The sequence below is a fragment of the Acinonyx jubatus genome, chromosome C1 (assembly GCF_027475565.1).
Source record: "Acinonyx jubatus isolate Ajub_Pintada_27869175 chromosome C1, VMU_Ajub_asm_v1.0, whole genome shotgun sequence".
Lineage (NCBI taxonomy): Eukaryota > Metazoa > Chordata > Mammalia > Carnivora > Felidae > Acinonyx > Acinonyx jubatus.
In genome coordinates, this window is record NC_069381.1 from 84,066,631 (window position 1) to 84,091,895 (window position 25,265).

General features: G+C 36.7%; 2 protein-coding genes, 1 long non-coding RNA gene and 1 pseudogene across 8 annotated transcripts in view; 2 read left to right on the forward strand and 2 right to left on the reverse strand.

The window, feature by feature from the left end:
• Positions 1-7,284, forward strand: part of SLC35A3 (solute carrier family 35 member A3) — a 54,640-nt gene extending 47,356 nt beyond the window's left edge. For all 5 annotated transcript variants that reach the window (XM_053214515.1, XM_027058505.2, XM_053214517.1 and 2 more), the window contains one exon: positions 2,912-7,284. In XM_053214515.1, the coding sequence (XP_053070490.1) occupies positions 2,912-3,002 (91 nt within the window). In that variant the 3' untranslated portion in view covers positions 3,003-7,284. The remainder of the gene's footprint in view (positions 1-2,911) is intronic.
• Positions 1-18,722, reverse strand: part of LOC128313938 (uncharacterized) — a 62,986-nt gene extending 44,264 nt beyond the window's left edge. The window contains exon 1 of the long non-coding RNA XR_008295082.1: positions 17,615-18,722. This is a non-coding gene — a long non-coding RNA (uncharacterized LOC128313938). The remainder of the gene's footprint in view (positions 1-17,614) is intronic.
• LOC106976378 (phosphatidylinositol N-acetylglucosaminyltransferase subunit P-like) lies at positions 8,486-9,596 on the reverse strand (annotated as a pseudogene).
• Positions 18,723-18,766: 44 nt separating the features above from the next.
• The window catches only part of MFSD14A (major facilitator superfamily domain containing 14A), a 44,625-nt gene continuing 38,126 nt past the window's right edge, over positions 18,767-25,265 (forward strand). For both annotated transcript variants that reach the window (XM_027058500.2, XM_053214508.1), the window contains exon 1: positions 18,767-19,000. In XM_027058500.2, the coding sequence (XP_026914301.1) occupies positions 18,917-19,000 (84 nt within the window). In that variant the 5' untranslated portion in view covers positions 18,767-18,916. The remainder of the gene's footprint in view (positions 19,001-25,265) is intronic.

Below are 25,265 nucleotides of genomic sequence, written 5' to 3' on the forward strand. Positions count from 1 at the left end.
TATTTCTATATTGAACATTTATGGTTTCCTTCTTCTAGCAACCTGGACAATAGGTCTGGGACATGCATGTTGAGATCTGTGATTTTTCTGTGACATCAGTTTAAAATTACTTGTTTCTAGTTTGGTATGAGAATGAATTACTTAGCTAGTGAGACTAGCCTAACAACTAGGATCTATACCTTAATTATGCTTTAGGTACTCTATTCATTAAGTGGGGGCAGTTATGCACTTTGTATTGTTTGAAAATGTTTGGAACTATAGATTTTTAGGGTACATTTAAAAAAGCATACCTTAAAAAAAAAATCAAACCTCATATAAGGCTAAGTCAGGGTGTTAACTTTAAATCTTTGAAACATGCAGGGAATGAACAAGTAAATGAAAGGGGAAATCAGTAGAGGGACAAAATAGTGGTGTGTCAATAAGATGCATACCTGCATGTAAATCCATGTTTCTGAGGGTCTGTGTAAGGTATGTTGCGATGAAGAGAAAAAGAGAAAAGACAATGATACCGTTATTATTGAATGAATGAATGTTTTGACACTGAGCCGCATGAAGGAGATGGATTATTTTTCCTAAAATAGAACTTGACCTTCTGTCTTTGTATATTCTTATTTTTGTGAAGAGCATCTCTTAAGGAATAAATCCATGACCCCTATTCCAAATGTATTAATATATTTTCCATGGTTACCCCCATTTCACTTCCTAAAACGGTTTTCATGTGTGTTTTGGGTTTGTTTGTTTTGTTTTGTTTTGTTTTGCTTTGGTTTCTCAGAAGTGGTACCCCTATACTTGCTTTTCTGGCTGCTTCTTTGGTAATCTGTCAATCCTTATTCACTCTCTCATTCATCTTATCCACTGCCATGTCTTGTCTGTCCTCTCTATGAAGATAAGTCCCAACTTCAACTCTAGATCCCTATTTTCAGCTGACTGCTAGACATCTCTACTGATATCACATCACCAGTATTTCCTTTCCTAACTTATTTTTCTTGTGTTGATTATTTTGCTTATTAGCATTAACCATCCTTGCATTTAGGCTTATTTATTCTTTTATCAAAAATGTATTAAGTGTGTAGTATGTGTCTTCCTTTCACTGTACCAGATCCTGAAAAAACCTAAATTTATGAATGAGATATGTTTCCTCTCTTCAAGGAGGTCACAGTGATTAGAAAGTTAGATATGTGAATAAATAAATGAGAACTTTATGATTAATACATTATTGAAGTATATATATAATTCTGTTGGAAGTCAGGTATTCAAATCTTTGAGATAATTTTTGTTTTCTAATAGTTTTTCCCCAAGAAAAATTTTTCTCTCAGAACCATCTAAAAATAACTATCTTGACAAGCAGGAGTTTCCTGACATTATTAGGTTTTCTAGTAGATCCTGTTAGAGATTTCATAGAATGGATTCCTGCAGGGGGTAGAAAATTGGATCAGACAACTTGTCAGTTGAGTGTGTATTCCAGAGGTTCAGAAAGCTAAACAAAGGTCAGAATGCCTGACAAAGAAAGTTTTCAGTCAGAAGCTCATCCAAAGCCTAATAATTATTAAATATTCCTATGGTAGTAATTTTCTTCAAGATGTATTATAAGAAGTTTATGTTATCTTAATCTTACCTGTGTACCTGCATCCAGGGCTTTTGAAAGTTGCCCATTAATGTCAAGTCAACACTAGATATTTATCACCACAGATAATTATTGAGCTCCTTCCATATCCTAGGTACTTGGGGTATAATGATGAATGCTGAGCAGATGGTTAAGCCGGGGTGTAGACATGTAAATAATGCCTTATTTAATAGAGCATAGTAAATGTTATCATAGAGTACATCTGCCTAGGGGAGTGAGTCTTGGAGACATTAGACCTGAGGTATGAATAATCAGTTTTCTTGGGAGAAAGGACATTGCAAGCAGAGGGAGTAGCATCTACAAAGACACTGTCTTGAAAGGCACGTTGTGTTCACCGAATTACAGATTGGGTGGGGTGGAGTGTGGAAGATGAGGTTGGAGGGACCACATTAGGAAGGGCCCCTTTGTGTCATAATAAGGGTTGTGATCTTTTTCCTTTATAGAACAAATGTTTATTGTTGTAAAGCAGGAGAGTGATTTTGAACTGTTAATAGAAACTTTAAAACCAAGACAAATACATGTCTCTATAATAGCACTTTGAAGAATATACATCTTAAAAGTTAAGATTGGTATTCAGTTTAGCTCCACTTTAAGTTCTAGTACCAGTTTAAGTTCATTTCCAGTTTATAATAAGGTATATTATATCTATGGGCAGATAAAATAAAGAATAAACCAAGTATACTTGCATTTAATCTAATTTACTTTTGTAAAGAAAGCATCCTATGTAAATTGGTCCTGAGTTTTGCTTATTACTACCTTGGATTTTAAACTGAACTTTACTTTGGTCTGAAAAAACTTCCATTTTCCCTTTTTACTTTCAAATATTTAAAAATTGAGATCTTTTATTATTCAGTGTATTGCAGGCAAAAGACATGTTAAGGGGAAATACAACATTTAAAACATCTTTGTTTTGGGAGACAATACAGTGCAGTGGATGAAAGTACAGGCTCTAAAGTCAGACAGACCTGGATTTGAATCTCGTCTTCCATTTCAAGTTGTGGGATTTTAAGCAAGTTACTCTAACCCTCAGTTTTCTCATATATTAAAAAAAAAAAAATGAGGGCAATACTAATACTTCTTCATAGGGTTGTTATAAGAACTAAGTGAGATAATGCATGTAAAATACTTGGCTTGAATACCTAGAATGTAGTAAGTATTCAGTATTTGTTAGTCATATTATGGAACATTTTCCCCCAAGTTATAATTGTTTTTACAAGTGAAGAAATAGAAAGAAGTTGTTTGCTTTTAATCTGATTTTCTCTTTTTATTTTTTCTTCATCTGTTTAGTGTCTTTTTCCTTGGAGCCATCCTTGTAATAACAGCTACTTTCCTATATGGTTATGATCCCAAACCTACAGGCAATCCTACTAAAGCATAGTATATACTATCTTTAACTGGTTTTTCACAATGGTGCACTAGGAATCTCAACATTAATCTTGCATAGAGGACTTCTACAGATTCAAAGAAGATATCATCACGCTGAATCTCATCATATTCAAATGGTTTGAAAATATAAACATTTAAGGCTAAAATATGTGTATATGTTAACAAAATACCTATTACATCTAGAAATCAAAGCTTGAAAGTACTTCCAGGGATTAGAATAATTATTGGAAAAATAATTATTGGAAAAAACTTGAAATCTGAGTTTAAAAAGATTTTACCTTTTGATTGCTGCAGAAATGTCCTATGCACTCTTTGCAAGAGCACACAACATATGTCCGATACCAATTTTTGCAAATTAGATCTATTTAATCTTATTAAATGTTTTTTATCTTTTTCTGTACAGATATATCAAATCACATGGAATATTCAAAGTTTGAAAATTATAATGATAATTGCCTATAAAGCTGTGAAGAAATAGAAGTATGATTTGAAAAACATTTTCATGTATCTGAGATTTTTATATTTATACAAAAGATTACTAAAGAAAGGATTGCTAAATGTTATTTGTTCAACTACATAAAATTTGATAAAGTTACGTTCTGGGTCTAATTTGTCAGAGAATAAAATTCATATTTAAATTTAATGTAGAGAAGTACACACATCTATTTCTCCATCTACGTTTTAAGATCTTTTAGTGCTTTGAAACTTCTGAAAGCAATCCAGTTGCTCCTGTGCTAGAGAGTAGCCAGAGACTTTTGCACTAATGGAGTTTTGTCCTTAATCTCTTAACTATATTTCTTTTCTGTAAATCAGATAAATCCTTAATATTACTTTAAATTAAATTTCTGTATGTGGTAATTTCCATTGAAGTTTCAAAATGTAATTTAAAGGAAATAAATACTTGTTTAATAATTTAAAATAATTATTGTCTAACATCTCCACTTGGAGAATTTTGAACTATCAAAGCATATACTGTATACATCTAGAATGTTTTTAAATGAATATTTTACTCGTTGATCTGTAAAAACTTCCTTTAATTAAAAACAACAACCAAAATAATTGTAGTATAGATGTCAACGAATTGAGACCAAAATGACCTTTCTTAGAGACATTCCAGATTGCCATGATATTTCATTATTTTAAATGACACCATAGCTATAACTCAAGGCTGCTCAGAAGATCTTTTTAGGCCTCTCATAAACCCACCATCCCCAGAAATACTGTGGTCACATGTCTAGGAGAGGTAGCCAATTCTGAGTCCCTTTCTGTGGCCCTAAAAAGCTGCTGGGAAGGAACCACTACTTTGCTTTTAAGATAGTGGTTTCTTTTCCATTTTGATTAGCACTGGAGTTGAGGTTGTAAATTACATGTGTTATTTAATAAGTTGGCTCAATGGAGAGAAAATATAGCAAAAATGATAAGGTGAATTGGTGGGCAAGAATACTTTCTAAAAATGGAATATAGGTTTAACTTAATTATTGACTATATAGACAGAATTAACCTATTGTGTATAAAACGTATTTTACTTTATTTTTTCATTCATGCTTCATATATTTTTAAAAGTCTCCCATTCTAATAGTTAAAAACTGTAGAAAAGTAAATATTTTTATATAGTTATAATGGATTTTGTTAAATAGAATTTGGCTCAAAAATACCGTGTCACAAACTGTTGGATACTTTTGGCTAATTAGGACTGGCTATATTACTTTGCTTATGCAAACCTATTCTCTACAGGACACAGGCCTAATCTATTCCATTCAAAGCTTAAAAGTGTTTAAAAGTACAAAATACTTTTAAATCAGTTTCCTGGTAATTCCAAACTGACACTAAGCAAACTTTCTGGTAGCCTGACTTATGATTTTCAGTGACCACCTTTGAGAGCATTTGTTTAATAACTTTACCACATTTTGAGCATGGTGTTTTTAACACCATTCTGATGTACATGTTACTACCTACTGCCAAGTGAAATCTAAATCCTGCAAATGCACAGAATTCAAGAGTAAATATATTTATATTTGGCCCACATTGAAGTACTAGTTGGGTACTTACATATTAATTCAGTGTACATTTACAATTAATTGTTAATTCAGGTTTAGTCTGTCCCTTCAAAAAATGATACAAGCAAATATTGGAAATCAGACAGGTTAGTTACCATTGTAATATATTTTCAGGTGGCCAAAATAACAGTTTTCAAGATTCTCAATAAAGCTTATAAAAATATAATCAAAAGTTGTGACAAAGGACAAAATAGTCTAAAGCATATTTTCAAATGAAACATTTATTAGACAAGCTTAGTTTATATTTTGATTATAGGTTTGAAGATGTTATTAGAGATTGGGTTATGTAGCTTATAATTTTTAATTCAGAAAGAAAGAATCATATTTGAGAAGATGGGCCTGTAGGCTATATCATGTCATATGTACAGATAATGCCATTTTCCTCTGTGTGTGGTGTGTGTTTTGATGACCTCCAAAAGCCTTATTGTATCAATCTTTTATAATGATGACTCCTTTATTATTTAAATTCTTACTTTTTGAAGTTTACTTGTTATCTCTTAACTACTTTGTTCATTATAAAAATGTGCTAACTCATGGGAGAAGAGTGCCAGTTGGTGGTTCTATTAAAAATTAAGAATATGGTATTTGGGAAGAAAAGTTTGAAATTCAACATGTAGATGTTTCAACACAGTAGTATCACCAGTTCTTTAATAAGTATTTTTAGAGAAGTTGTAGGCTACCTTTATGGTGGAAACTGTAGTTTAGAGGTGCAAAACTTAAATGTTTACATAAATTTATATCGAATGTCACAATTTCGTAGAAGGAAAAGTAGTTTGATATTTAAGCTAGATTCTAAGGAGACAGAGTTTGAAAAGAAACTAATTGACTTTGTACCCAGTAGACTTAATGTAATATTGATTATTCTTAAGAATTGAGATACACTTTTCCTACATATCAAATTATTGGACTTTTAAAATGTCATTGTATAGTCATTCAACTGAATTTTGTTTTGTTTTTAAAAATAGGGTTTAGCATCTCTTGTTTTACTTACACTTTCATTGTTACAATATTTAATTACACATGGATGTATGCTTTACGTAAGAAAAGGTTTATAAAAGTTATTTATGCTATATTGAAAGTCATCTTAAGAATCGCCCAGATATGTAGCATATTTAAAGAAATTACAGGACCAAAGAAAAAGCACCTTTATCAAAATCTGGTCCTATGTGCCTTGCTTTACCAAATACCTGACTTTTCTGGAGGATATTACTGTAATTCACAACTTTGGACACATGGGAAAATTAACATTTTAAGAATAACTATAATTCAATTTTTTGGATGTTTCAACATTTGTTCTTTAAATCCATTATCTAACAGAATATTAAAATAGGTATATTATATAAGCATTAGTAAACAGTACTTATTTAAATAAATTATGCACCGTTGCTTCATCATTGAGCTTTTGAAACTTTAACAAATGTATATAGATGTCATTTTGTTATTTTATTTCTTATTATGAGATATAATTTACTGTGATTTTTAAAATATTTTTTTAATGATTTGAATTCTGATTTTGTTTATATGTCTGTGTATTTCATTTGTTTAGAAAGATTCCTTTGAGTATGGAAATGTGATTTGTATATTTAAATTTTTTATGGACATAATTAGAGGAATGTATAAATTGGTCTTTTGTTAAATGGCTTTTTAATTGATAAATTTTTCTTTGTCATTTTTTGGTATGCAGTTATTATCTATTTAGTAGATTTATGAAAAAGATTATTTTCATAATTAACTCTATATAAATTTCTTCCTATAATTCTTGTTTCCCTTTTCACCTGTGTTTGACTTAACCATGAATTAGATTGCTTTCTATATATCAGAAATGACCTCTTGATCTTTTCCATCATCTCTCGTTTCCTTTATCATGTGTGATCTTCTTTCTTTTTTTCTAGCCTGTGCTCTAGCATGAAAGACTGGGTTTTATTTAAACTAGTTAGAACTTCTCTACCTGTGTGATAATAACCTAATTTTTTGTTGTTTTAAATAAATTATCTGTTTGCCAGCTTCAAGGTTAAGTAATTATAGTGATTGGTATATATTCTCTTCATAATGTGAATATAATTGCTTCTATTGTGACTACAATTCAGTGCATAGAGATCAAATGATAAGCAATATAAAAGATTTCATTCCCACCTCTATTAGTGAAATATCCTTGTACAAAATTGTACAAATGCTTTGTTTTAAACAATCACTAAAGAGCATCAATATTTAATTTTATTTTATTGTATACTTTGGTTTCTTGTGAAAAATCTTTACATTTTTTTTGGAATTGGAATACTTCTTTTGTTGGAAGTATATCACAATCCTTGAATCCCAGTGCCATGCAAATACACCTCCTAATCCAAATCTTATGGATAACTACTGCCATTCAATAGTCATACAGTGACCAGCATTCGTAAAAATGGTCTTTCTTATGGTTAAAAGTTTTGAATTCCTTCAAAGCAGGATTGATTACATATATATTCCAGAAAAGAAAATAGCAAAGAATAAATAAATTGCCTTCACATCCCAAGGATTTGAAATTGTACTATAGTAGAGAGAATCTCGGTGACTGCAAATTCAGGGATTTCCCAAATTTACCTTCAGGTTCAATAATCCACTAGAAAGACAGAACTCCCTGAAACCTATTCTATTCATAATCATGTTTATTACCAAGAAAGTATACAAATTTGAACCAGCCAAAGGAAGACACATATAGGGTGGAGTCTAGGAGGGGCCCAGACTCCTTTCCAGGTGTCTACTCCCTGTGGAATCATGGACCGTGTTATCTACTCCTGGCCACAATGTACACACAGTATTGCCAGTCAGGAAAGCTTACTCTGCTTTGATGTCCAAATTGTTTTTAATTTTTCTGTTTGTTTATTTTCGTGAGAGAGAGAGAGAGAGAGAGACAGAGTGTGAGTGGGGGGAGGGGCAGAGAGAGAGGGAGACAGAATCTGAGGCAGGCTCTAGGTCTGAGCTGTCAGCACAGAGTCTGATGCGGGGCTCGAACTCAAGAATCATGAGATCATGACCTGAGCCGAAGTCGGATGCTTAACTGATTGAGCCATCCAGGCGCCCCTGGTGTCCAAATTTTTATCAAAGCTTTCTTACTTGGAATGATTGATTCTTTGCCCACATGGTTGAACTTACTAGCTCTGTCCCTCCCTGGAAAACTGACAAAGTTATAGGGGCTCATTCTGAGTCATCTTGTTAGAAATTATCAGGTGTGAAGTCCTAAAGATGTAGGCCAGAACTTTGTTTGGGTAAGGCCAAATTCCTTACTACACAGTGACCACTTATGTCTATACACATTCTTCTGAACTGATGAGGATGACACAAACAATGTCAATTTGTTTATAGAGACTTTTAATTTATACTTTATCGTTTTAATTTGAGAAATGTCAAATGATTCTAAACATGTGACTTGGGAGTAGAAAAACATATTTGTAGTCTGATACATTGCTAAGTAGCACATATAGTATTCATTTAGTTTTCAGTTCTGATGTTTAATGACAGCCTTATTAAATGCTGAACTATTTTAAAGAATACATTTAAATTAATTTATAGATATTTTATACTGTATATTAATGTACATTGTGAGCTAATTTTATTTTATTTATTTTATTTTTTGCCAATTGAAAATTACAACATGAATGCCTCTTTGGAGGGACTTCTTTTACTGATAATTATTATTTTTTTAAAGTCTGCTATATGGTAGTGTAGTAATTTATTCTGCCCATTAGTAACTAATATTTGAGGACATTTATAATATTAATGGAATTTAATCTGAGAAGTTCAACTTTTTTTTACATTTCATTGTTGCGTATTAATAAGAGATAGTCAAAATAATTATGGTACAAATTATTATGTCAAAAACATAATAAATGCTTGGTGTTAGTCAACAATTCAATTTTTGGCTTAAAGTTCTTTGCAAGAAAGAACATTTGGTTTATTTCACTAATAGGAATATCTCTTAATGCTAGGATGGCCTCTTCTTGGTATTTCTTCTCCTCTGGAATTTTAGTATACGTTACCTATGTATAAATGGAGTTGAGTGAAGAGGTACCATTTATTCCAAATAAGAGTACATAACCAATTACTATTGTAATGAGAGATAGACAGATAGGGAGACCAATAAGCCTAAGGAGTTTAAGATTCAGAAATAGAAGCCCACATGAGATATATGATGAAACCAAATAGGGAGTTTAAGGAAAGAACAAAGCCATAAATTGCTCTTTCAGGCAATGGCGAGGATGAATTTTCCACCATTTTCCCTGTGGCTTTAGATAATCTTGGGTCTTGGGGCGCCGGGGTGGCTCCATCAGTTAAGCCTCCGACTTCGGCTCAGGTCATGAACTCACAGTCTGTGAGTTCGAGCCCCATTTGGGTTCTGTGCTAACAGCTCAGGGCCTGGAGCCTGCTTCGGATTCTGTCTCCCTCTCTCTCTGACCCTCCCCCGTTCATGCTCTGTCTCTCTCTGTCTCAAAAACAAATAAACGTTAAAAAAAAAATTTAGATAATCTTGGGTCTTTCAAGCACCCACTCAGGCCCTTCCTGGCAGCTCAGGCAGCTCAGCACCAAGTCCATTTTTAGCTAATTTTAAATTACCATTAACCATTGCTATTATAAGGAAAAGTTAATAGAATAAAACTATTACCATTTGTTACTTTAGATGACAGTACAGATTCACTGTTAATTGATAGGTCCACATTTGCAGTCATCCTTTGCTAGGGTTAAGCATCAGCCCTCCATTGGATCTAGCCAACTTTTCATTTATGAATGTATTTACATGTATTCATTTAGGACTTCTAATATGTAGAAATAACTTCTTTAAAACAAGTAACATACTTTTCCTTTGGAAATAGTTTACTAGAGATACTCTCATCCTTTTTAAGTAGACCTCACTGAAGATTTAAAAGAATAATGGATATTGTTATAATGTTTTGGGAGTAATCATCTGAAAATACACTCATGTTAAAATGTGCTTTAAATGAAAGTATTTAAGGGGTTTAATTGAATTTGCTAAATCAGACTTGTGTATTTTTTAAAAATATTTTTATGTTTATTTCTTTTGAGAGAAAGAGAGAGAGCGTGTGTGTGTGAGCAGGGGAGGGGAAGAGAGAAATCGAGAGAGAGAATCCCAAGCAGGCTGTGTACTGTCAGTGCAGAGCCCATGGTGGGGCTTGATGTCACCAGTCCTGAGATCATGACCTGAGATGAAATCAAGACTTGAGTGCCCAACCGGCTCAGCCACCCGGGTGCCCCCAGACTGTGTGTGTGTGTGTGTGTGTGTGTGTGTGTGTGTGTGTGTGTGTGTGTGTTTAAGTTTTTATTTATTTTTATTTTTGAGACACAGAGACAGAGCATGAGTGGGGAGGAGCAGAGAGAGAGGGAGACAGAATCCAAACCAGGCTTTAGGCGCTCAGCTGTCAGCACAGAGCCGGACACGGGGCTCAAACTCACAAGCAGTGAGATCATGACCTGATCCAAAGTCGGACACTTAACCAACTGAGCCACACAGGCACCACCGAGACTTGTGTATTTTTAACAAAATCTGTGAATGTGCTTGTTTTTATGTGTTTGCTTTTTCTTTTAAAAGTCACTGCATGTATAAAAACATGATTTCTAATAATTGAAGGCTTATGTTTAATCCTTTAGACTGAAGTTTTATTATGACCTATTATTCTGTGTGGGTAGTAAATACAGCAATTAAAAATTATGATTCTAAGTGCCTTTTCTAATATATGCAAGCTCCTTCAATAGGTTTTCTAAATATTATAGCAAAAGTAGAGTTATACTTGTTGGGTTACAGAAAATTGTGACAGCGGTGAGGCCATGTTTCAATTTATGACTTTGAAAATATTGTTGTGAATTTTAGAATTTTGAAACCTGAAGTTCACTCTGGATATTACATGCATAATGCTCCAAACTTCCATTACTTCATATAATTTATGAAGTCTCCATTTACTTTATAGGCCACGTTTATTTTTGTTTTGAATGTTTTGGTTTTATAACATTGCCATTTTAATGGTTTCAATCATGCTATGACAGATTTTACCACCTTAGATTTGAAAAATTCATGGGTTATCTCCATGCACTCACAAAGTAATCATTGTTAAAGACTGTTTTTTCTAAGTTTGTTTTTATTAATGTTTATTTTTGAGAGAGACAGAGCGTGAGCAGGGGAGGGGCAGAGAGAGAGAGAGGGAGACACAGAATCTGAAGCAGGCTCCAGACTCCGAACTGTCAGCACAGAGCCTGATACGGGGCTCGAACTCATGAACCGTGAAATCATGACCTGAGCCAAAGTCGGACACTTAACTGACTGAGCCACCCAGGTGCCCCAGAGACTCTTTTTTCAATTTAAATTTCTTCAGCTTTTCAATTTGAAAAAATTCAAACATACATAAAAACTGAAAGAATTACTCTCACCTAAATTCAACATTACTAACACTTTGCCATACTAGCTTTATCAGGACACTTTACTCCTAAATACTTCAGCATGAATATCCTAAAAATAAGGGCATTTTCCTATTTAACTCAATACAATTTATCACACTTAGAAATTTTTAAATTAATTTGATTATATCATCTGAGTTCATATTCAGATGTTTCCAATTGTCTCAGAAATGACTTCACAGGTTTTTGTTTTTAAACCAGGAAGCAATTGAGGTTCATATTTTGTATTCAATTGTCTTATTAGTCCCAAAGATTCTTCCCTGCACCCCCTTGGTTTCTTACCCCCCATTATGTGACTTTTTGAAGAATGTAAATCACTTGGTTTCTGTCCTTGATCTGTCTGTATTCTTTGACTTGTTCCTTTTATTCTTTGCATTTCCTCTGAACTGGAAGTGGAGTCTGTGGGTTTGATTAGCTTTAGGCTAAATGTTTTTGGAGAATATTTCATAGGTGATCTTGTAGATTTTACGTTTTATCACATTGAAGACATAATTCTAGATTATCTCACTAATGAAAGTGATAATCAGTCACTTGATCAAGGTGTTGACTACCATATCTTTCCACAGTAAGTCATTTTTCCTGCTTAGTAATTAGTAATCTCTAAGGCAATGTTTTGACACCATGGGAATAATCTTTTCCTAACAGTCTTTTATTCAATAACTTTAGCATCAACTGATGATTCTTTTTTTAATATATCTTTTTTTTTTTTAATGTTTATTTTTGAGGTGGGGAGGGGCAAAGAGAGAGGGGGACAGAGAATCCAAAGCTGCATTGACAGCAGAGAGCCTGACTCAGGGCCCAAACTCACAAATTGTGAGATCATGACTTGAGCTGAAGTTGGACACGCAATCTACTGAGCCTCCCAGGTGCCCCTCATCAACTGATGATTCTTAACTGAATCATTTATTACACTACACTGATGTGCAAAATGGTGATTTAAACTTTTTTAATTTTCTAATTTTTTTCTACTTTTATTAGTTTATATTCTTCTATTTAAAAAGGACTATTTATCTTTTCCCAATGCCCCCTCTTTTTTCAAATATCTCTATGTCTTCAAATTATTCAATGTATTCAATGTTCAATACAGTCACAGTTCTTTTTGATATTCTGAGCCAACAGCCAGTGGAAGCGGAAGTCACTGCAGGTCAGCTCCTGTATCTTTTAGACGTGACCACGTTAGTCTCTGAGTTCTTCCTTCCTTCAGTCACAAGATGTCCCAGGCCAACCTTGTACTTGTGCGGTCTCAAACCTGGAATATCAGTTATTTCTTCAAAGAGCCTATTCCTTTTAGGGGGAATGGAATCTGGATTCTGTTTCCTTTTAGACCATTTCAGTGGACAGAGCTAGGAAGTAAATTTTTTAAAAAGTTCATAAATTCAAATTGATACTCAAAATTTAGCATTAGAAGATTGTTGTGTTTTTTTAAATTTTATACTTGCCTCTCTTTTACAGTGAAAATACTGGTTCTGAGTAACAGTGTATGTGTTCATATGTTTTATTATGAGGTATATTTTTCAGCACTAAAAATATTACTAGTGGTAAACATACTAAACAAAATTTTGTGTTTTCTTTTTGTCTTAGACTAATAGACCACTAAGGATGTATACTCAGAGTAGTGTTCAAAAATTAGTGGAAATCACTCTTTTCTCTACATGACTATGTTCATATACCTACGTTTGGGGGTGCCTGGGTAGCTCAGTCGGTTAAGCGTCCAACTTCGGCTCAGGTCATGATCTCATGGTTCCTGAGTTCCAGCCCACGTCAGTCTCTGTGCTGACAGCTGGGAGCCTGGAGCCTGCTTCAGATTCTGTGTCTCCCTCTCTCTCTGCCCCTGCTCCGCTTGCTTGCTGTCTCTCAAAAATAAACATTAAAAAAAAATCTAAAGAACTAGGTTTACTTTTGTATTCAATTTCAGAATTTACATAAAGATTGTTATTCTGTTTTTGAATATGTAAAGGATTTACATGGTTCCGAGTTAAAGCTACGTTAAAGTTTACTCAGAGAAGACTAGTTGTCATGCCATTCTTTCACCCCATTCCTAACCACCCCCCAAGGTGGTATTTTCACTAGTTGCTAGTTTATATTTCCTGTGTTTCCTTTTGAAAAATAAAGTTATGTATATTGCTATATTTACTGTGTTTCTTTTGCTATGTGGAACGTGTTCTCTGCTTTTAAGATTTCTTTTTTGTTTAGAAAGCTATGTATGTTCTAGCAATTACATTTATACTGTTGACATTTTATGTAATGCTCTTAAAGCCCCCCTTTTGCTTATCTGGGTTTCTGTTTGTCATTTTTTTTAAGTTTTATTTATTCAAGTAATCTCTACACCCAAGGTGGGGCTCAAACTCACGACCCTGAGATCAAGAGTCCCATGCTCCTCCGATTTAGCCAGCCAGGTGCCTCTAGTTTGTCATCTCTAAATGTTCTTTGATTCTGGGGCACCTGGGTGGCTCAGTCTGTCAAACATCTGACTGTTGATTTCAGCTCAGGTCATGAGCTCACGGTTCATGGGTTCAAGCCCCACATTGGGCTCTGTGCTGACAGTGCAGAGCCTGCTTGGGATTCTCTCTGTCCCTCTCTCTCTCTGCCCCTACCCTGCTCACTCTCTCTCTCTCTCTCTCTCTCTCAAAATAAATAAATACACATTTTTTAAAAATATTCTTTGATTCCCATCTAATTGCCTCGTGACACCACTGAACTTATTCCACTCCTTCCTCTAATCTTCATATTTTTAGTTCCCTTATTTCTATTTGATTAGAACATGTATAACATTTACACACTATTTTCTCACTCTAATGCCTGCTTTTGTTATAATATTATATTTTAAATCTACTTAATACTCTCCACTAGTACTTATTATTTCTTTTAACATTTATTTATTTTTGAGAGAGAGAAAGAACGAGCTAGGGAGGGGCAGAGAGAGAGGAGGACAGAGGATCAGAAGTGGGCTGACCACAGAGAGCCCGATGTGGGGTTTGAACTCACAAACCACGAGACCATGACCTGAGCCGAAGTCAGAGCTTCACCCGTTGAGCCACCCAGGCGTGCTTCCACTAGTACTTTGGCTGAATCCTCCCCAGTCAACTCATGGCTGGATAAAGCTCTTCCAGTAAAGTACACAAGGGAGAGCGTCTAGGCACACTGTTCCTCAAGTTCTGGCATGTTTAAAATTTCTCCTGGAACCTGGATACTTTAAGTTCACCTTGACTGGATATAAAATTCTTGGCTCAAACTTTCTTGGGTTTTTTGGAGAATATTGCTCCGCTATTGTATTGCTTGGTTTTAGTGTCAGGCTGGCACCACTTCTTATCTGTCTCCTTTGGCAATGTTAGTTTTTCTTTTTAAGATTTTAAGTGGTCTCTACACCCAACATGGGCTTGAACCCACAACCCCAGGATCAAGAGTCCCATGCTCCACCAAGTCAGCCTGGTGCCCCTGGAAATATTAGCTTTGTTGTTGGCTTTTGCCTGGAGGCTCAGATAATTTTTGCTGTCATTTTCTCTTTGATGCTTTTTGTTGTTGTTGTTGTTGTTGTTGTTGTTGTTGTTGTTGTAGATGATTTATTCTTCTCCCCCATGTTTCTTACCTTTATTATATCTGTTCTCTCTTAGAAACCCTGTAATTTAGTATTCATTTTTTTTAGATGATTTTATTTTTTCAGTATATTGGCTGAGTTTGATCAACTCTCAGTTCACATATTCCTGCTGGGTTTTAAACCTTGTATATGTTGCATCCTTTCACATCTGCAGTTGTATATTTAATGGTATTTAATTAATATTGAGAATGTTGTATGCAGTTTTCCTCTGCTTCATATTTTCTAGAGTGTAGTATCTTTTAATTGAAAAGTCTTCATTTTCTGTTTTCTTTTTATAGTAGCCTTGTATGGGCTTTTGGTGGCTTTTTTGTTCGTGATAAAATGTTCTGGATTTTCCTGGATCAGCAAGAAAAGGTGGTTCTATGGAAGAGATGGGTGAAGGGGTATCAGTGACTCAGTTTTGTAGTTAAAGAAAATGATCTTCTGTTGATATAGTGCAGTTTCTTTAATAAATGGTGCATTTTGAGGTTTGGATTCTGTGATACAATCTTGAGGTTTTTTAGGAATATTTAGCTTCAGCCACTTGTTCTTCTCTCCAAGGGATCCCTGTACCTTCCAAAGTACCTCTTGAAGTATTCTCATGAACTTCCCAAACCTTGGTTCTTACCTGTTTTCAAGCCTGATTTTCTCCTCATTATTTTGGGGGACTTCCAATATCCTTAAAAATCATTACCTTTTGCTTATGCTGGCCAATGCTAATTTCTGTTGATTGTAACCAAAGAACCCTAACTGACCCACACTAACCACTTAATGTAAAGTTTGTGAATCTTCACAACCCCAAATAACATACAAAGCCACACATGTATACACAATAAGTCTGTTAGTACAAGACTGATTACTCTTGTTTACTATTGCTGCTCTTCCAGTGCAAAGCCTGACATTCTGGACATTCAATATGTATTAAATTTCTCTTATTACATTATTTCCAACAGCACTTGCCACAGTCTGCAATTATCTGCCTTTTGTTTGTTTCATAACTTTTGTCACCCAGTATAATTAAGCTACATGTAGATAAATATGATCTCATTTATTTACATATCCTCAGTGTCTAGTAAACCAGTGAAACACTTAGAGTACTCAAAAATATTTTCTGAATGACTAAACAATAATCAGTTCTTGAGGATGGCAAAATTGGTATAGCTGAGGGGCTATGAAGAATCAGAGTAACCAGACAATAAATGATCTTACCAGCCCTCTATATCCATCCAAAACAAGCTCCTGGGAATTTATTTATGAAATCTCGCATGACTTTCTCTAAACAGTTTCAAGTTGAGGCTCAATGAAATGTTTCTGCAAGAGAATATTTTTATTTTTTATGGATTTTTTTAAAAGTTTATCCATTTATTTTGAGAGAGTGCACTAGCAGGGGAGGGGCAGAGGGAGAGAGAGAGAGAATCTCAAGCTTGAGATTGAGGGGCTCGAACTCACAAACCGTGAGATGATCTGAGCCAAAACCAAGATTCTGATGCTCATCCCAGTGAGGCACCCAGGCACCTCAGAGAATATTTTTAATGTTCTTATTTTTGAGAGAGAGGGAGACAGAATCTGAAGCAGGCTCCGTGTTGTCAGTGCAAAGCCCAATGCGGGGCTTGAAACCCTGAACTAGGAAATCATGACCTGAACCAAAGTCGTTTGCTTAACTGACTGAGCCACCCAGGCACCTCCCGTCCCCCCACCCCCTCCCTGCCATCCCACCACCGAGAATATTTTTAAACAGGTGATCTGGGGTGTGTGGCTGGCTCAGTCAGTACAGCATGATACTCTTGATCTTGATTTCAAGCCCCACCTTGGGTGTGGAGCCTACTTAAAAAATAATAAACAAATGATGGGTTTACTTATTGATGGGAAAATGTAACTTGAAGTATTCACCAGGCTAACTGCCTTTCTTCTCCCTTCCACGGAAAGTGGTTTGTTTTCTATTTCTAGTCAAATGTTTTACATAGAAATAGGACAGAAAATTCAAATTTATCTTTTAACATTTTATTTTGAAATAATTTCAAACGTACATAAAAGTTACAACAGTATTACAGAAACACATTCCCTTTACCCTGTATATTAGCTATCTACAGCTATGTTACAAATTACCCCAAAACTAAGTGGCTTAAAACAAGTACTTTAAAAAAAAATTTTTTTTTTAATGTTTATTTATTTTTGAGAGAGACAGAGACAGAGCGTGAGCAGGGGAGGGGCAGAGAGAGAGAGGGAGACACAGAATTCGGAGCAGGCTCCAGGCTCTGAGCTGTCAGCACAGAGCCCGACACGGGGCTTGAACTCACAGACCACGAGATCATGACCTGAGCTGAAGTCGGATGCTCAACCGACTGAGCCGCCCAGGTGCCCCTAGAACAAGTACTTTTTATCTTACAGTTTCCGAGGGTCAGGGAACCCGGAGTGGGTAATCTAGGTGTTCCTAGCTCGGGGTTCCTGAAGTTGCAGTCAGGATGTTGGCATGGGTTGCAGTCAGCTAAAGGCTTAACCAGGACTGGAGGATCTGCTTCCAAGACTACTCACATATCTGCTGGTAGGGGGCCTTAGTTTCTGGACACCTAGATCTGACCACAGGCTGTTGGCAGTGTCCTGACATGGCAACTGGCTTCCCCCAGACTTGGGCCCACAGTGAATGAACAAGACCTAGCTAGAAGATGCCATGCTTTTATGACCTACCCTCTGAAGTCAATGGTGTCACTTCTCCTATATCCTATTAGAAAAGAGTCACTCAGCCCAGCCCTACACTCAAGGGGAGGAGAATCAGACCCCATCTCTTCCAGAGAAGAGTATCAGTGAACTTGGGAACATATCTTAAAACCACCATACCCAAATACACTATTTTTAAATAATTTGCCATTTTGTCACTCTTACCCTCTCCTCACATATATAAACATGTTATTTCCTAACTATTTGAGCGTAGGTAACATGCATCACATCGCTTCACTCAAGACTTCAGTGTATTATGTAAGAAAAGGGATATTCTCTTAGCTAACAATACAGTTAGGAAAATCTGACTTTTAACATGGGTGATACTCCAATCTGTAGTCCATATTCCACTTGTGTCAACTGTCGTTTCTATAATCCCCCCCCCCCCATTGATTTTTAAAAGCAATAGTAAAACAAGTAGTAGGTTACATAGTGTGACATGACATAGCTTATGTAAGTTTTTTATTGGCAGGGAATAAAGAAAAGGTCCTGGAACAGGCAGGCTCCACTTTGGGGTGGCAGTGGCTGAGCACGAAGACAACATACTGTTTCTGAAAAACCAGTTTATCTTTATCCCTTCAGTTACCCACTATTTCTGGAAAACGATTTCAACTGTTCCCTTCGGTTCCCGTCCTGGTTAGAATACAGTTGGGAGATAGCTCTAATAGTTGAAGACGCCTGGTGAGAACTCCAGGGCAACCATTTATCAGCCGTATTTCCATGAGCAGGTAACTTTCAGAAACTTACATTTCTTTATCTGTGAAGACGGACTATAAGGGTCTCTATCGCCCAGGGCTGTTGTAAGAACCAAGCGAGCTGATGAACGGAGAACACCGGCTGGCGCCAGCCGAGAGCCTAGCGGCTTCCCTCTGGGCTTCCCTCCCCGCGCGGCGAACGCACCGCGACCGAGAAGGCGGGGCGGTGTCACGTGGGTGGGGCGGGGTGGGCTCCTCCGCTGATCGCACGATGTGACGCGCCGCTGGAGGCAGGCCGGGCCCTCAAGATGGCGGCGGGCGCCCCGAGCGGCTCGGCCCGGCAGTAGCGGCGGGACGGCACTCGCCGCTGGGGCCGGCCGCCCCGGGAGTGGCTGCAGCAGCGCCAGGAGTCGAGGATGGTAAAATGACCCAGGGGAAGAAGAAGAAACGGGCCGCGAACCGCAGTATCATGCTGGCCAAGAAGATCATCATTAAGGACGGAGGCACGGTGAGCTGGGGTACCGCGCTGGGGAGCGTCCCTCGGGGCTCCCCATCCCATCTCTGTCCCCCACGCCGCCGCCACCAGCCTCCCTGAGTGCCCCTGCCCTCCCCCACCCTGTCGGCGGTGCCGGTGTCTCAGTCTCCAGGGCCCTCTCGCCTCTGCTCCGGGGGGCTTTCCTCCCTCGTCCCGGCCTGCGGCCTCCGGGGCCCGTCCTCTTGGGGAAGCCGCTTTCCTCTCCCGCACCTGCCGCCCTTTCCTCCGGCGGCCCCTGGAGGCCCTTCGGCCTCGAGCCCCACGTGCGCCTCCGCCGCGGGCTGGAATTGACGCCGGGCTCTCCCGCCGGCAGGCTCCCCGCGTCGCCCCGGCGGTGCTGGTCCCGCCGCGCCCCTCGCCACCGCAGCCTTGCCTTCGCCGCCGGGCCCCGCGCCGCCGTCGCTGCGCTTTCGAAGGTGCTGGGAGCTATCCCTGGCTTCCCATATGTTTCTAGCCGGGCGGTATCTGGTGCGACGACCCCGCTGGGGCTTCTTAGTGCCTTGGCTTTCTTCTTCCACCTGGTTCTGGGTCAGTGCTCCTGCTCTTAGCTTCTTCCAGTGCGGTAAACACTGTCAGAAGGTGGGCTTTCCTCTTCACTTCCCGGAGTCTCAAGCGTGACGGAGGACACCCGGGGCCTAGACTTAAATCATCTGGTTTCCAAAGAACACATACCACTCTGTTGTTTTAAAATCACCTCCTTTATTTTAAAATAAAAGCCGCTAAATAGAATTATCATGGTCTGAGGATTAGAAGACACTTTGAAAGGAAGACAGAGGGTAAGAAATTGTGCTTTTTAGAAACAGTTGTCATCACACAATAAACTTTATGCAGTGTGCTGTAGTTAACCAGCAGGGGACGTAGGATTTTTAACTGAAAATTTAACTCGCCTGTACTTTTATATACTGAAATTTCTATGTTGCTACACTCTCCGGTCTTTGTTGCATTCTTTGCTATCACATTCTGAAATAGAATGCAAAGGTAAAATACCCGTTTCACTTTCCTGAGGAGTGTGCAGAAATGATTCTTTTTATTCCGTATTTCTGTTTATTCCAACATATTTGTATGTGTATGTATATAATTGGAGCCCTCATCAACTGCTAGCATAGTGCTAAATATGTACAGTAATTAGGCCACCCCTGAGGATTTGCTGAATTCATTTGAAATAAATGACAAAGGTTTTTTGTTTTGTTTTGTTTTTGACATTTCAGAATAGGGGCCCCATCAATATGCTGCTAATATATTTAGAAGGCTTGGGACATAGGCAACAATTTCAGAATCTCCTTTTAGCTAACTCTAAAAATAATTAGATGTCATAGCTTTGACATTTGGTGAAAAAGAAACTTCAAGTCCTTGGATCTTTTTGTTGTACTTGATTAATTAGGACATTACTTTGATTAAATCACTTATGAATAGTCAGGGCCCTTTTGATGAAGTTGGTTCAAACTACTATGTAGGGAGAGACATAGCATGAAAGAATACTGGTAGTCTCTTAACCAACAGGACTTGATATTTTAAGTTCTATATAAAATCTATAAAATAGAAGCAACAAAGGATTGTATTTTATAAAAGCAAGTGATTTTTAAGATCAGTATTCTTTGCAAAAGAATGAAGCTCTGATCAAGAAACACATCTTTTTTCTTGAGGTAAAGTTCAGTTGTGTTACCTCTTTGGAGTTTCATTCCATTCGCTTTACAGCAGATGCTTTTGTTCCAAATCCTAGGAGATTTGGAAGAGATTATTATTTTTTATCTTGTTATTAAAGTTGTAGTGAATTCATAGCTTGTTTTTGGAGGTAAAATACAATTTTTTTTTACACTGGCAGTAAATTTTTAAGAGGGCACATAGAATAAATGAAAGCTTTTCTTGAGAACTATGGGCATGTGGGTATTATTATTTGTCATCTTTATACACTTATGTTGCACTTTCCAATCTAAAAGCACTGGACACCTCTTTAGAATAGAAACTTGGTTAATGCATATTTTAATTTTATGGGGCCTGATATGAATTTAAAGTGATAAAAACACATTTAAAGTGATTTTTAAAAATGTGCTAGCACATTCCTAGTGTTTTTATTGTAATTTTATTTATTCCTATATTGATTATATGTATATGTATAGATGGAATATTTATATCTCTAGAAATATCAGTAATTTTTTGCAGTATTTGTGTTTTAACCTACTCTAGCTGTAAATGGAAAATAGTATAACTATTATAGTTTTTTAAATTTTAACATGGCATTTGCTTTTCTGCCTCCCTACTTATAATTGGTCAGACTACCCTTAACGTTTTTTAAAGAAAGGGAATAAATTGCTTTTTGGTATTGGTATGTGTGTGTGTGTGTGTGTTTAAGTTCCGCTTGTGGATGGATTCATTTAGAGGCAGGTGTCTTAGACTATATGGTCATCCTTGACCATCTCTGAACAGTATTTCAGGGCCATGGCCAATGATACTGATCTGATTCCCTTCCATTTTCTTTCTAGTGTTCAACAATGTTAATAAAATTATTTTGCTTCATCTTGCTAATGACATCTTTGTAAGTCTGACTAATGAATGTTAATATTTATAAACAAAACTAATAGTTATTAATGATTTGTCAAAAACTTAGATTTGTTACCATTTTTGACAGTTGAAGAAGTGAACCCTTCTAAATGAACCAGGTTAATCATAAGTTACTGTTTTTCTTTTCTTGAAATTGTATTTGATTAGGCTCTGAAACCAGAGTCAGGCTAACTAATACTTGCCCGTTTGAGTTGTATACAGTTAAGGGAAATTACATGAAGGTGTGTGATTCTGTGTCAGGAGTTCTTAACTTGGGTCTGTACACCCTGCAGTCATTTGCAAAATTTTCTTTGACTATCGTTTTTTTTGAGAGAGATTCCCAGAAGAGTCCATACCTCCCCAAAGTTTAAGACCGGTTGTCCTATTTGAAAACAACATGCATAACTACAAAGTACTTCCACAGGTTAAATTCAGTAAATATGTATTTACTCATTTCCTGTATACCATTTTACTGATGTAAGTAATTGTAGCATTACTGGTGAATTTGCTTTCTGAAGCATCCATATGTAGAAATACAGTTTTTGGTTACAAGTTTTAATTGTATGTGGCATTTTGATGTATCCTTTAGTGCAGACCATTTAAGTCAGTTGAATTAAATGACATTTTAGAATACTTTCAGTTTTGTTGTTAAATTCTTACCGTGTATTACCAGATTGTTTGTAAACATTCCTGTTGGAGGCTAAGAGCTAAGGAGTTACATTCATGAGTTATTTATTTGTGTCATCAAAAACAGAATTTTTAAATTATTTTTGAAGTTTGCTTATGTTTTTACATGATCTTTACTGTTTTGTTAATACAGTTGTGAGATTGCATCTCTGACAAAGCGAAAAATGTCCAATTTTTTCACAAATAAATTGGTGAAATGACTTTAAAGATTTGATAGAAAGCACAGCATGTGTGAATTAATTTGTTGGAAGTACCTGAAAAAAGTAAAAAAAATGGGTATTTGCAAAACGAAATATACCCAGAGAAGCAGAGCACCAGATTTTTTTTTGTAACTCCGATTTTAAGTACATAAGTCGGAGTCACCACCATTTCAAAAGTCTAAACTTAAGCTCTGATCCGTCGCATCCTTCACCTACAAAGATGGCTGAGGCAGTTGCAGGATAGCTCTTCTTAGTCCCCAGAGAGCCGCTAAGTAAACAGCCTCTAATTGCTAGCATACAAGCCATGAGGAGGGCCATGGTGCCTTCAAACAGCAACTGTTCTTCGAAGTCACTAGCCCATGCCTGGAAACATCAGGATGCATGTACCATCTTTGGCAAGCTTGTAGCAGGCAGTACCATGAATGACTTACCTCCTTTTCTCCATGGTGTGCTGCAGCATTTGCTTTAGCTTAGTATGTTTGGGGATAAATTAGTAAGCAGTTTTTTCAGATTATACATCCAGTTCATCCTAATATAGTTTGTAGACCTACTTCCCAATAATCATAGCATCTGCAGAAATTCACTAACAGTTGAACTGTAACTCATTTACAGCTACCAAAGTTTGAAGTTTAAGTAAAAAGAAGAGCTTTTTCCGGGTAGCATTCTGACAAGTATATATATGATTTACATTTTTCAATTATTTAAAAATTCAAGTTGTCTTTTAGCATTATTTTGAATTAAAAGTGTCAAAGAAACATTTGACAGTTGCAGCCAGGATATATCCAGCTTCCTGAAATGGTTTGGTCTCTTTGAGGGCCAAATGTAGTAGCTTATTCTAAATAATGGGTCTACTTTCTCAATAATGTGTCAAAGCAATTATGAATTCTACCACATGAAATACTACCTTGTTAGTTCAGTTTGTGGTCATTTGAACCATGTAACACATTAGATGTTCATGGGGATAGGCACTTAATGTAATGATGGCTTACCTTGAGTTAGCAGTTACATCTTTTCCTCCTCAGAATGGAGAAGGAATACAATAGATTGTCATGTTGCTTAATCTTTTCAGAATTTACCACAAAGTAGGGTGCATGGCTGGCTCAGTTGTGGAGTGTGTGACTCTTGATCTTGGGGTTGTAAGTTCAAGCCCCATGTCGGATATAGAGATTACTTAAAAATAAATCCTTAAAAAAAAATTTACTGCAAAGTAATACAATCTTAAACTCTAGTTTGTTTTTTTTAACAGTAAAATTTGGTCTCATTCTAATTTTGTTAAACGTGTTTAAGAAGTATATTTAATTTCTATTTCAGAGTAATCTTTTTTAAAAATTAATTTTTCTTTTTTTTAAGTAGGCCTCAGGCCCAGCACAGAGCCCAATGCAGGGCCTGAACTCAGGACCCTGAGCTCAAGACCTGAGATGAGATGAAGGGTCCGACGCTTGACCAACTGAGCCACCCAGGCACCCCTAGGAGCAATTTAACCAAAACCTCTTCACTTTTGTGATAACATACAAATATTAAATATGTGTCTTTAAAATTGATCTCTAGCCTATCAGTAAAATCTAAAGTCTCACTGCAAATTAAGCCAAAATGGTTTACTTAATGAGTATAATAGTGTAGCAACATGTTTATGGTGGTTCATACTTCCAGGAAATTAAGGATTGGTTTTGTTTTCTTTTTGCTCTACAAAACTAATGGATCTCACTTTGCTTGATTAAAGTCAGAGGAAATAAGAAAACACCACTTGACTTTGTGAGAAAGGAAACATGATGCCTGCTTACATTTTCTCTAGTTATGCCATAATGTGTCAGTATCCCATGAAAGCAGCTTTGTAGTTACAGGGTTTTTTTTTAATGTTCTTCCATGAAAAGCTACAATTCTTAGATGCCTGTAACTAAGCACCTTTGTATTTTTTGTGTGTAAGACTTTTACATGATGTTATTTTAGCTTAGTTATGTATCATTCAGAGGAAATTCAAAGTTTCTTTTTGAAGCTATATTTTACTCTCATTTTAATTGTTTTTAAAGTTTATTTATTTTTGAGACAGAGAGAGAGCAGCTGAAGGGCAGAGAGAGAGGAAGAGAGAGGATCCCAAGCAGGCTCTGCATTGTCAGTGCAGAACCTGACGCAGGGCTTGAACTCATGAACCTTGAGATCATGACCTGAGCCAAAACCAAGAGCCAGACGCTTAACTGACTGTGCCACCTAGGTGCCCCTACCCTCATTTTTGATTGATAACTTGTCTGTATTAAATTTTAAGATCAATGGGGCGCCTGGGTGGCGCAGTCAGTTAAGCGTCCGACTTCAGCCAGGTCACGGTCTCACGGTCCGTGAGTTCGAGCCCCACGTCGGGTTCTGGGCTGATGGCTCAGAGCCTGGAGCCTGCTTCCGATTCTGTGTCTCCCTCTCTCTCTGCCCCTCCCCCGTTCATGCTCTGTCTCTCTCTGTCCCAAAAAAATAAATGTTGAAAAAAAAAATTTTTTTTTTAATTTTAAGATCAAAATTATTCTCCCTTATACTTTATTTTTTAAATTTTTATTGTTTTGAGACAGCAAGCATGAGGAGGGGCAGAGGGAGAGGGAGAGAGAGAATCTTAAGCAGGCTCCATGCTTAGCACAGAGCCTGACTTGGGGCTCCATCTCATGACCATGAGATCATGACCTGAGCCGAGATCAAGAGTTGGGTGCTTAACTGACTGAGCCACCCAGGTGCCCCTACTTTATTTTGGTTTTTATAATGTTTTTAAAATTTTTCCCAACTTTGGAGAATTTTTAAACTACAGAAAAGTTGCAAAAATAGCATAATGAGTATTC